The sequence below is a fragment of the Chinchilla lanigera genome, unplaced genomic scaffold (genome assembly GCF_000276665.1).
Source record: "Chinchilla lanigera isolate Chin_1 unplaced genomic scaffold, ChiLan1.0 scaffold00007, whole genome shotgun sequence".
Taxonomy (NCBI): Eukaryota; Metazoa; Chordata; class Mammalia; order Rodentia; family Chinchillidae; genus Chinchilla; species Chinchilla lanigera.
The window spans coordinates 29,177,794-29,190,024 of NW_004955408.1; the positions used below are offsets into that span (position 1 = coordinate 29,177,794).

At 36.6% G+C, this 12,231-nt stretch overlaps 1 protein-coding gene across 5 annotated transcripts in view; it reads right to left on the reverse strand.

The window, feature by feature from the left end:
* Uimc1 (ubiquitin interaction motif containing 1) overlaps positions 1-12,231 on the reverse strand; it is a 120,445-nt gene that overhangs the window by 23,421 nt on the left and 84,793 nt on the right. For all 5 annotated transcript variants that reach the window (XM_013509672.1, XM_005376406.2, XM_013509668.1 and 2 more), the window contains one exon: positions 11,580-11,733. In XM_013509672.1, coding sequence (XP_013365126.1) covers positions 11,580-11,733 — 154 coding nt within the window. The remainder of the gene's footprint in view (positions 1-11,579; positions 11,734-12,231) is intronic.

The following is a 12,231-nucleotide window of genomic DNA, read 5'->3' on the forward strand; positions in this document are numbered from 1 at the left end:
GTACCGGGAACCGAACTCACGACCTTGCGCTTGCCAGGCAGGCGCTTTGCCGCTGAGCTAAATCCCCAGCCCCTGGCCACTATCTTTTGAAAAAACTAGTCAGATATCAAAGAAGCAAGAACCTAGAAAAAGCCCTAGGAAGACTTGTTCTAAAAAATCATTAATGGGAATCAAGTCAAATAAAATCATATACTGTCACCAGAGCCTAAATTAAGATGGTAATAAATGAGTTTCCATATAGAGAAAAACTATGAACTTGTGTGAATTTTACTAGTAAATGCTTCACCACTGTTTCTCTGAAAATACAATGACTGACAGTAGTGCATAATAGAAACATGAAAATTCCTTTAGAAGTTCTATAATTTAATATGTACAAAAGACTATATTTGTGAATCTATCACCTGAGATGGATTGAGAACTAGAATATCACCAAAAACTGATTAGGTAACAGTGAGCTTTTCCCTGATTCCATCTTTCTGTCTCCACCCTCCCTACGAGATAGCCTTAAAATTATAGTCCCTTCTTTTGTCCTTACACAAACACAGTTTTACCAGAAATTATTAATATAATATTAGATTTATTATCCTAAAACTTGCTGTTTTTAAAAATCTATATGTTCAATGGAGGATTCCTTAGAGTACAGAGTACCACCTTTTCCCTAAAATCTGGTTGTACAGTATATCACAACTTTTGCCACTTTTTTGGTATGTAATCTTAGGGAAGTCACTTTTCTGTTAAGTTTCAATTTCCTTTTCTATAAAGGTTCAATAATATCTGCTTCAAAAGATTAAAACAATACATAAAAAGTACAGTTGGTAGTGCTCCTAAGTGGTGGCTACTATTGGTTAATGGTAGGTACAGGTTAGAGGACTGTCAAATTTAAATCCTTTTACTTAATGAAGACATACCTTGTTATCAAGCATTTCCTTTTTATCAGACCACTGGAAAACTCCTCAGAAACAAATCAGTCTGGGCATGGTCAACCTCCACAGCCACCACCAAAAGTAACTGCTCATTTGATCTTTTAACTCTGCACACATGCTTTTATGGAGATGACCTATGTCACATGGATTCTGTTCACTAGGAAGGAGCCTGAATCCATGCAACATTTCTTCCATGTAACTGAAAAGCTGACAAGGTCAACTCTGAGAGATCACATCTCATGTTTGCACTCAGAAGTAAAAGATTCTACTACTCTGTCTTCCTGAAACTGAGGGAGGCTTTCATGGTTTCCTCAAACTTTTCCCATGTGGGTTCTACAAGGGAGGCAGAACAATGAACCGCTATGAAAAAGAATACTAGTTATGAGGTCAGGCAGCCTTGGCTTTGGCTCCAACTCTACCACTTATTAAAAGTGTATTAAATTCTAGGCAAGTACTAAACCTCTCTGATAGTAGTTTCATCACTGTTAAAACCAAGATAATAATACTTATTTTACTAAGTAATCATAGCCCTTTCTGTGGCTCTAAGACAGTTCAATTCAGACCACTGATCCAATATTAATTCCTTGAACTCTGCTCCTTCTTAAAATGCTCTAGATGCCTGAATTAAAAAGAGTGACTAGATCCTAAAGTGAGCAAACTTCTCTAAAATGGTTTTTCAGCTGTTAGCATTCCTTCAACACATAATGCTCTGGTATTAATTCAGGTGTTAAAAATAACTATTTTATTTTTCAAGGAAGGAATAAGAACACCTGGCACAGAAAATTGCTAAAAAAATCTTTAAGCCTGGGTCTTTGACATCAAGGTGCAAGGAGTTAAAAGGAACAAGATGGGAAGAGCAAAAACACTGTAAACTCAAGCAGGCATTGGCAGCAATCAGACTACCATTCACTTCCCACATCAAACAACTATTTTGTTAATGCAGCACAGTGGAGCTGACATCCACTAAAAGGCTGAAAGTTGTCAGAAGACAAATGAGACCATAGGAAGGAGGGTACCACAATTCTACATTCTTAACCCAGAAGAGTTACATGTAGTGTAACATATGTGTTGGCTGGAAGTACTGGCTTAAAAATTTATCCAGTAGCTTAGCTATGAGTTAGGATATATTTTTATGGCCAATAGCATGGACATTCAAATATGATGTCTCTCTAGAAAACACCAAATGGTTCTGATGTGAAGCCCGTTAGAGAGTAACCTATGGCTGATAAGACTCAGGCTTTGTCCAGGCTTTGTTCCAAATACCCTTTTCTTAAATGCCTTTACACTTTGTTTTATATGTTGCTCCTGGCTTGAGACAATAATGTTAAGTGACATAAATCAGACACATAAGCTTAAATATCAAATGGTTTCTCTTATATGAGAAACCCAAAATATAAATAATTTAAAGATCAAAATAAAAGGTAGATAATAGGAAACAGGGAGCTAGATCTTTTGCAATTAGGAAGGGGATCAAGAGATAGAAAGGGAGGGAAGGGAGGAGAAGGGGAAGTAAAAAGAATTAAAATGTGTTATGTACACATACAAATTCTCCAAAATGAATGTAATCATTCTATACTGTAAACATGTACTAAAGGGCCAGGCATGGTAGTGTATGCCTGTAATCCCAATATTCAAGAGGCTGAGACAGGAGGATCGCTACAAGTTCAAGACCAGTCTGGGCTGCATAGTGAGTTCAAGGCCAGCAAGACCCTGTCTCAAAAAAAAAATTGTTTTTAAAAAGTTGCTTATCATTTTGGTTTTCTCTGTCAAAAATATAAAAAGAATTAAGTACATTTGTACAATTTGTTGAAGTTGAAAATTATAAATAAGCTTATGAACACAAAGAATTTCTAACAGAATGAGAAACTTGATAGATGCTTATGATATAATATTGGGAGGAACCAAATGTAAAGCCAGAAAATACACACACACACTATTATCTCTTTTCCAAAATGCTTTGAACCAAAAATGTTTCAGATTTTGTATTTTTTTCAGGTTTTGGAATATTTGCATCTTGGAGAAAGAGCTAAAATTCATCTATGTTTCATATACATCTTATGCACATAGCCTGAGATGACTTTATATATTTTTAGTGTGCCTGTGGTTGGACTATAACCTGTCACATGGTGTCAGGTGTGGAATTGTGTACTTGTACCATCACATTGGTGTTCAAAAAGTTCCAAATTTTGGAGCCACTTCTGATTTTGGAGTTTTGAATTAGGAATACTCAACTGTGTGTGTGGAGGGGTACTGCTTGCTCCACCAAGTGCCCCTAAAATAAATAAACATACTAAAATATGTATGGTGTTATCTGTAGTTGGTTTTATTTCTTTTACTTTTATATTTGGGGGGAGAGGTGTACGTTTTAAAATTCCCCTGTGGAGATACACTGTGTCCCAATTCCCTTAAATATATCACTTTGGACATCCAACTCTCACTGACCTCTGGACCAGCCCACCTCTTCTTCTTACCTATCCAGCTTCCTCATTTCATCATCAACGGCAGTGAAGTCTTTATGATTCCAGTGCTCTTTCCCCCATATCAGTGCTACTTCTGTTCACACTGTTTGGATTTTTCTCCAGGATTAGCATTGCCTCTGTTTCAAGAATAAAAGCTTTGACAGTGTTCACAAAAGAGGGGACTGTTAGGCAGGCACAGTGGCACATGCCTATAATCCCAGCTACTCAGGATGCTGAGGCAGGAGAAATGAAAATTCAGGGCAAGCCCAGGAAACTCAGTGAAAAATAGTCTCAAAATAAAAAGGAGTGAGGATGTACCTCAGTGGTAGAGTGCTTGCCTAGCATGCATGAGGCCATGGGTTCCATCCCCAGAACTGTCCCCTCAACCAAAAAAGAGAGGAGGAAGAACAGATGATTATGATTGCCATATGTCCTAACTATATAAATCTAGAAACTTGGTAAGTGACTAGAAAAAACCTGGAAAGCATCTTTGAGGCAAAAAGCAAGTAATTTATAAAGAACTTATATATACTTGTAAGGACAGTATTTAGATCCCAACAGATGCTGGGACAAAGTTCAGGGAATATAGCTATCTTAAATGTTTACTTTTAATACAGAAAATTTAAAAGCCTATGCCCATTATTAGGGAAGAATTAATTAAGAAACCTTTATCATAGTAAATGGGATTAAACCCCTTTTCTGTGTGTGGTCACCGCCTCTATTTTAGCACTTCAAACAAACTGTATTATATTTAGTCATGCCCATGTCTGTTTCTTCACTGAACTATAATTCCCTGAGTATAAACTTAAGATCCCATTCAGTTCTGAAGGACATCTCTACTGTCTCTTGACCACCCCCGGCATCTACCAAAAGACTGAGGCAGGAAGGTAGGGTAATGCTAAAACTACCTCAGAAAGGAAGTGTGACAATCCTAGGATACACACACAGAGCAATTCTCAGAATCCTGCATGTGGACTTCTCATAAGAACTCAAGCAGGTTTTTGATAGGATGACCTGGACGATATGCCAGCATGGGAAATACACAAAAGGGACAGTGGCCATTAAGCACCTCTATCATGCCTCTTCACAGCAACCCAACCTACACTGTAGGCTGTATTTTTATTTTTTTCTTCCTTTTTTTGGTTGGCTCAAAGTCACTCTGCAGAACCAGTTTTTCCCCATCCTCGTTTTTTTCCCTGTCTTTAATACATTTGAAAGTGTGTTACTATTTATGCTTGTTTCATTCAATTCTTCGTCCAGGACAGAAAAAAACTAAAAACCACCTCCAAAAGAAACTGCAGCTTTCCAAAACCTGGTAACAATATTTCACTAAAAGAAGTACATGAAAACTTTTTAAGTTTAATCACTTGTAAAAAATGACTTCAGAGACAGTATAGTTTCACCGATAAAAAGACATAAATACATATAAATAATATGAACAAACACTAAATTTTTGTTTGTTTCTTTTCTGGTACCAGGAATCAAACTCCCAACCTTGTGCTTGCCAGGCAAGCGCTGTGCCGCTGAGCTAAATCCCCAGCCTCACAAACACTAAATTTAGAACTGACTGAATTCAACCATAATTTAGAGTAAGCCAAATTCCATGAGATTACATGAAGCAGTCACAGTCAGCAGTCATATCCTATATGCTTTCTCCTCCCTGCCTGGAACACAGATGTGAGGGCTAGAGATCCAGGAGTCACCTTGAAACCACACAGCCTCAAGTTTAGGACTGGGAAGCCAAAGGGCAAGAACCTAAGGCCTCAGTTAGATCATGGAGCCACTACCTCACTTCAGACTTCCTAGGTAAGAAAAATAAATCCCATGTGTTAAACTCATTGTTAATAATGTTTTCTGTTACTGTTATTGTTATTGACTACTGACAGAATTTTGTAATACTATAGATACTAACAGAATTTCAAATAGTTTTCATATACTTTTTTGACTTGTAAATGACACCTGTTTACCAACTTGGTAATAGTGCCTAGCCCAGGAGTAGCTAAGTACATCAAATAAAGTATATCACAGTCTTTCCCGACCAGTGGTGGTGAACCTATGATGCATGTCGTTTTTCTTTTCAGACAAAAGATGTTAACATATGAGTTATTTTTGCTAAACTAAAATCTCAGTATTCAGGTTTAATTGCAGTGTTGGCATAATCTGTAATAAATAAGTGGGTTTTGGTTGCAGTTTGGGCACTTCTCTCTAAAAGGTTTGCCATCACTGCTCTACACTTACCTATGGCCTCAGGGAAAAAGAATTCCTACTTTCCACTAAAAACAAAGTCTGCAGCTGCTACCATACATTTTAAAAAGCCTGCTCTTTTAAAAAGCCTGATAAATAGAGACAAGAGTAGTCAAAAGATGGAGAGAGATCACCTAAAAACCTAGGTCCAGCATTGCCTGAACTTGAACAAGGTTTCCCAATCATGCAAACTAAATTATGACACGTCCAAAATGTCCTATAAACAACAGTGGGTTAAACACAAATAATTCTCTTGAGATTTGAAAAAGAAGTGCCCCATACTAACAAATATAATTCAAGTTACATTTGTCATTCTCCAATTGCCTACTCTTTCCTTTCATAACGCTCATACTACAATCACACTGAATTGTTTGCTCCTTCCTGGGTACCCATCACATTTTTCTATTCATGTGATTTTTGCCTACTGTTCTTTTACAATGATGTCCTTCTATCTCAATCTTTAATCACTTTTGCTCTGAAACACCACAGATTTTACTTGTATATCCTTTGTAGTTTTGACCTTGTTTTATAGGTATACCTGTGCATGTCTTATCTACCCAACCGAACTATAATCTCAATGATATCAGAGCCTGTGTTTGATTTTTATATCCCCTGACAGTTCAGCCTGTCTCCAAAATCCATGTTATTTCTATTAAATCTATCTTACTCCATGACTGTTAACCTTTCAATAGACAGGCACGAAGAGCAATATACTTACCCTAATCATCCTGGATACCACAAAAGCCACATTAATACAAGTGAAAAAACTGAATAGTATACAAATTACATTCAGATAGGCAAATACAGGTACCATATATAAAACAGTAAAGGTCTACCTTTGTTTTGAGAAGTTTTACTTACAGATGTTCAGGTCTTACAGATTTTTGCTGAGTCACCCACGTCAAGCCTATTCTAGACCTTAGCTCTCTCTGTTACCGCCAAGGCATATATATAAGAAGGATTTTTATTTCCCCAAACCCATCCACCTACCTATTACTGTTTTTCTGGAGATAACCCTGAAGAGACAATCCATTCTACTCCAAGCAATATCCTGACTCTAAGCTACAACCCTCTATCTAGGCCAGAAGGGTATACAATTAATGCCTTCAGCTTCTCTAACTCTTCTATATGATCTATTTCTCACTAACTTGTTCTTTTCATTTTGACTCGTATGCATTGCATTTCATCTGCCTCTTAGTTCTACCTAGCTGATGGTTTACCTTTATGTACTAGCAGACAGAAACACAAACCTCAGAAAAACTATATAGTTAGGAAAAAATAACAGCTCCCATTTATTAAGCATAGTACAAGGTATTTTATAAAGTATCTTGAATTCTTATGACAGTCCTAATGCTGTCAGACAAATTTTATAAAGGAGGAACCTAATTCTGAAAGAGGTAAGATAACCTGTTGAATACTACTCAATGAGTAAATATTATAGGTGAAATTTAAGTCCAAATCTGCCTACTTTCAAAGCTCACGTTTTTTAAGTGTTGACTCTGTTCTCCCGACTTCCACCTTTGTCCTCTGCCCCAGTACTCTATTTTCCATATAGCAGCCAGAATAATCCTTTGCTTAAATAAATATTCCTTCTTTGCTCAAATCTCTCCAATGGTTACTTTTCCCTAACAGCCCTGTACTTTTTCCACCACCTCTCCCTTATCTCTGGTATCACTGTTCGTTTTCCCCACATTTCCTTCAACCATACTCGTCTGTTCATACCTTGGGGTCTTTAAATTTACTGTATTACTCTCTGCCTATAGTACTTTCTCCTTTTCACTGTGAAATTCTCTCACTTCCTGTAGGTCCCTGGCTCAACTGCTACCTCCTAAATGGAACCTTCCTGACAATCTATGTTAAATTGCTATCTCCTAAAGTCAGTACTCCTATACACCCCTCTTCCGTTGCTTTATTTTTTCTTCTAAATTATTACCACTTGACACACTGTGTACTTACTTTCTTCATTGTTTTTCTCCTACTACTAGAACTTAAGCTCCATGAAAACAAGAACTCTGTATATTCTGTTCACTATAGTTGATATACAGTCAGTATTAATAAATATTTATTGAATGAATAAATGGGGAGCTTTATCTTTATGGGTGTTTAAATAAAAATAATCTCAAATATACTTTCCAGAAAACAAATGCTAAGGCAACTTTCCTTTGTTCCAGTTTAGAACACGTTACTGAATTTTATCCCCTCAAACACTACCTTTAAAGAATATTTCCTCTATTTTTTCTTAGTTCTGGATCCCCACGTCACTGAGCAAACTGAGCAGGCAAGCCAACTTAACCAGACTATAGTATTATAATCAAATAAAACTTAGCAAAATCAATCATAATTAATGATATGCATAATTGTTATTGTGCTGCACGGTAACTAGGCATAAATGGTAGACACTTCATGTAAATGACTCTAATTACTATTTCTTTTACACAACCAAACCAAGCACGTCTACAATCAGCTTCAGAGGGCAAACAGGAAGGAGGAGACCTGACTGGGAGGTAAGTCCTCCTTTATTCTATCCCTTACAAATTGGGCTAACAGTCTTGCAGTTTAGGTTATATGTCTTCAAGAATAACTTCCCTTCTGCAAAACGACAGGCTTCCTTTATCCAAAGATTTAGAAATGAGAGTGGGGGCCTGGCCTCTATTTCCAGTCATAATAGGCAAGAGGAACAAGAAACAATCTCTAACTTATGTCTCTGGCAAGGAAGATGAGGGCAGATAAGCTGAAGGGGAAACAAAGTAAAAAGATGGTTAGGTTTTATATCAGATGTCTCCTCAATAGCTTCATGCACGCATAAGTGGAGCTTTAGAAAGGTGACTGAATCACAGGGGTACTAGAGTTAAATGTGATCTTAAGAGTTGGCTGATTCAGGTCATGACCTAGAAGGGTATTTCTCCCTCCCAATCTCTTTGCTCTCTGCTTCTTGGCTGTGATGACTTAAGCAGCTTTCCTCTGCCTGGGCTCTTCTACCATCCTGCTGACCTTTCAAGGACTGAAACTTCTGAAACTTGAGCTCAAATAAACCTCTCCTCCTTTAAGCTGTGTTGGGTATCGTGCCTCAGTGATGAGCAAAGTGACTACGACAGAGATCAAATTTACTAAGGACATACTACATGCCACACATGCTAACAGACGCCTCACATACTAATAAATGCCTCACCCAAACTCTGTTCCCAAGAAAGTAAAAGACTAAACAGACTAGGAGAGGGAGAAAAGGGAAAGGGGATGAAAAAAGGAATTAAGATGCAGGGGCTGGGGATTTAGCTCAGCGGCAAAAGCGCCTGCCTGGCAAGCGCAAGGTCGTGAGTTCGGTTCCTGGTACCGGAGAAAAACCAAAACCAAAAAAATAAAAATAAAAAAAATAAAAATAAGATGCATATGTACCTGTACCAACTTCTCACAAGGAATGTAAACATGTGCTACACACATGGACTAATAAACTAAACTAAAATTTTTTAAAAGACAAAAAAATAAACACTAAGCAGAATACGGAATTGAGGATTCCCAGTTTCAAACTCTCACAGAGCCTAAAATGTTACCAGAGAGTTATTAAGAGTAGGAGGAAGTTACTGGTTAATGGTTGTTTCCTTTGCTTCCTATCTTTTTTTTTTTTATTGGTACTGGGAATTGAACTCAGGACCTTGCACTTGCCAGGCAGGCGCTGTGCTGCTGAGCTACATCCCCAGCAACTGCTTCCTATGTTATTGAAACCCACAGGTGGATAGAGGATCTCCTTGCCTTCCCATGGGTTTATCCAATCCTACCAAGTTTTTAGTCTGGACTACACTCAGCTTGTCTCTGGGGTATCATCCGAATTCATTGCACTTCTCTCTCTCCCACTACATTTACTTTTGGGACATGCACTTGGGTATAAACTATTCACTGTGTATCATTCTATAATTAATTTCGTAGATAAATGTTTGTTTCCCCAATGAGATCATAAGCCCGTTAAGGGCAGAAATTTTGTCTTAAACTTCTTTAGTAAGCCACATAATGCACACTACCATGAAAAACAAAAGATAGTACATAAGTATTTGGATAAATTCACAGTTTATAAGAACAAGTAGTAGAAAAGAATCACATTTCTAATTCTAGGTAGAGAAGCTGGCATTAGAAAGACTCTAGGTAGCTTAAAGCAAATGGAACTACAGTGGTACCTTGGTTCACAAACGCCTTTGCCTGCAAACAATTCCGTTTGCAAACAGAAGTGTTTGGCAAAATTTTGTTTTTGTTTGCAAATTCTGAGTTGGGTGACAAACACGACCTTGGCCAACTTTCCCACACAAACATGGGCATCTTTTAAAAAAATCATAGAACAAATTAAGTTTATGAACCAAGGTACCACTGTTACCTGTGGGAAATAATCCCAGAATACACTATTCATAGTAAATAATTCCAAATTACAGCCACAACGTTATGTGTAATAAGCTCAATACCATCTAATTATATAAGGCAACATGAAAGCATTCTAAATACACAACAGTTAAGTAAACTGAGGCACTTCATATTATAGAATACTATGTGGATATTAAAAACATTTTTACAAATAACTAGTAAGATGAAGAAATTTTATGCTAAAATTTCAAAAAGCAAAATATGAAATTTGATATATAATCATATCTCAACTATATAAAAAATGTGTCTGCAAAAGAAAGATCTAAATTTACTAAAAAATAAAAAGGTGGTTTGCAGAATTTCATACATAATATGTGTGTATGTGTGTCCCATTTATGTAAATAGTGCCTGATAGTGCCTAATTGTAAGAATTTAATAAATGTAAGGCACTATTATTACAATGAACATGTACCACTTTATAAGCAGAAAAATCAAACTATTAAATTACAAGTTCATGTATGTGTTTAATAACTAAGACGTGTAGTACTTTAGAAAAAATAAATAACATGCCTTTCTTTCTGGCAATTTTAACATAAAATAGTTCACAATTGTCAGATGTGATGCACATCAGGTGCATGCCTATAATCTCAGCATTTGGGAAGCTGAGGCAGGAGGATCGCTGAGAGTTTGAGGCCTGTCTGAACTACACAGCAAGGTAGTTCAAACAAACAAACAAAAAACTTCACAATTATACAATTTTAAACATATCTAAGTTATGGGAACTGGGTAGCACTGAGAATGTTGCAACATTTCCAGTTACCTAAGGGTTATATTCAGTGTGTTTCACCAAGATAGCTACCTATGTTGACACTACCATATTTAGAGGTTAAATTCATAAACAGAAAGGCAAGATCAGGGTATTTTTTTGTTGTTGTTGTTTTTTTTATTTTTTTTCCCTGTACCGGGAATCAAACTCACAACCTTGCACTTGCCAGGCGCTATGCCACTGAGCTAAATCCCCAGACCCCAGGGTAGTTCAATGGGTATGATTAAAAGATTTTCTTAGTTAATGTCTCACAATATATCAAAACTCTACTTTGCTATACTCTTAGAGAGATAAACCAATGCTCCAGAGTAACTCAGCAGAGACATGTAGGACAAGAATGTAAATTCAGGAGATTATTCAGACGTGCACTGTCTCTAGGTAGAATTTCTATTTTTTAAAAAAAGACATGAGTGAAAAATACACAACTCTAGAACTTAATTCTTCAAGTTCTATAAAAGTCACAATATTTCAAACATATAAATTGAAAGGCAAAATCTACTACTTTGTAGTAGTTTTCAGCCTACCTATATAGCAAAGCATAAATTCAAAGATCAAAAGCGAGGAAAGACTTTCCCTTTCTCCTTCTCTTGTGATATATATAACAAGATAATATACCTACTAAAAATAATAAAGAATATGAAAGTACTAGAAAATTAATTAGGAAACAAAACTTTAACTTTGAAGACTTGTCTGTTTTTCTGTATTGTATTGTATTGTATTGTATAGGTTTATAAAACTAACACAAAAAAATAGTAAGAACTTGTCATGATGACATGTCTTTACCTGCATCTTGCTCCATTAGACCATTGCAGAACATAGCATGTCGTTCAATCTTTGTGGGTGGGAAGCCTTGGTCACACAGTGGGCATGATACCTGATTACTAGATGAAAAGGTAGAAGTAGGTGTTTCCTTCTCAACATCTTCCCTGTTGCCAACCTGAAGAATACATCAAATGGCAATTGTAAAAGGTTTGGTCTATAAAGTATGTTTTTCTCCAAAAACCTGCAAGAGACTGAGTTCCCTATTTCATTTACTTTCAGAGAGACTCTATCCATCAGATTACCATATCAGGACACTATTAATACAGTTAGTATTTATGTATTCAATGCCTGCCAACTATATATTAAACAATATATGCATACTACACATTTAATCCTCACAATCTTACAAAGGTACTGACATACCTTTTTATAGATACAAAGAGTATTATCCAAAATGATAAAGTAACCTGCACAGGGGCTGGGGATTTAGCTCAGTGGCAAAAGCGCCTGCCTGGCAAGCGCAAGGTGGTGAGTTCGGTTCCCGGTACAGGAGAAAAACCAACAAAAAAAAAAAATGTTGATTTTTCAATAGGTCACTCATGTATAGCTCTATTTATTTTCTTTAGAAGCCACTTTGAAGATACCAAAGTATAGTACAACAACTCTTGATAAT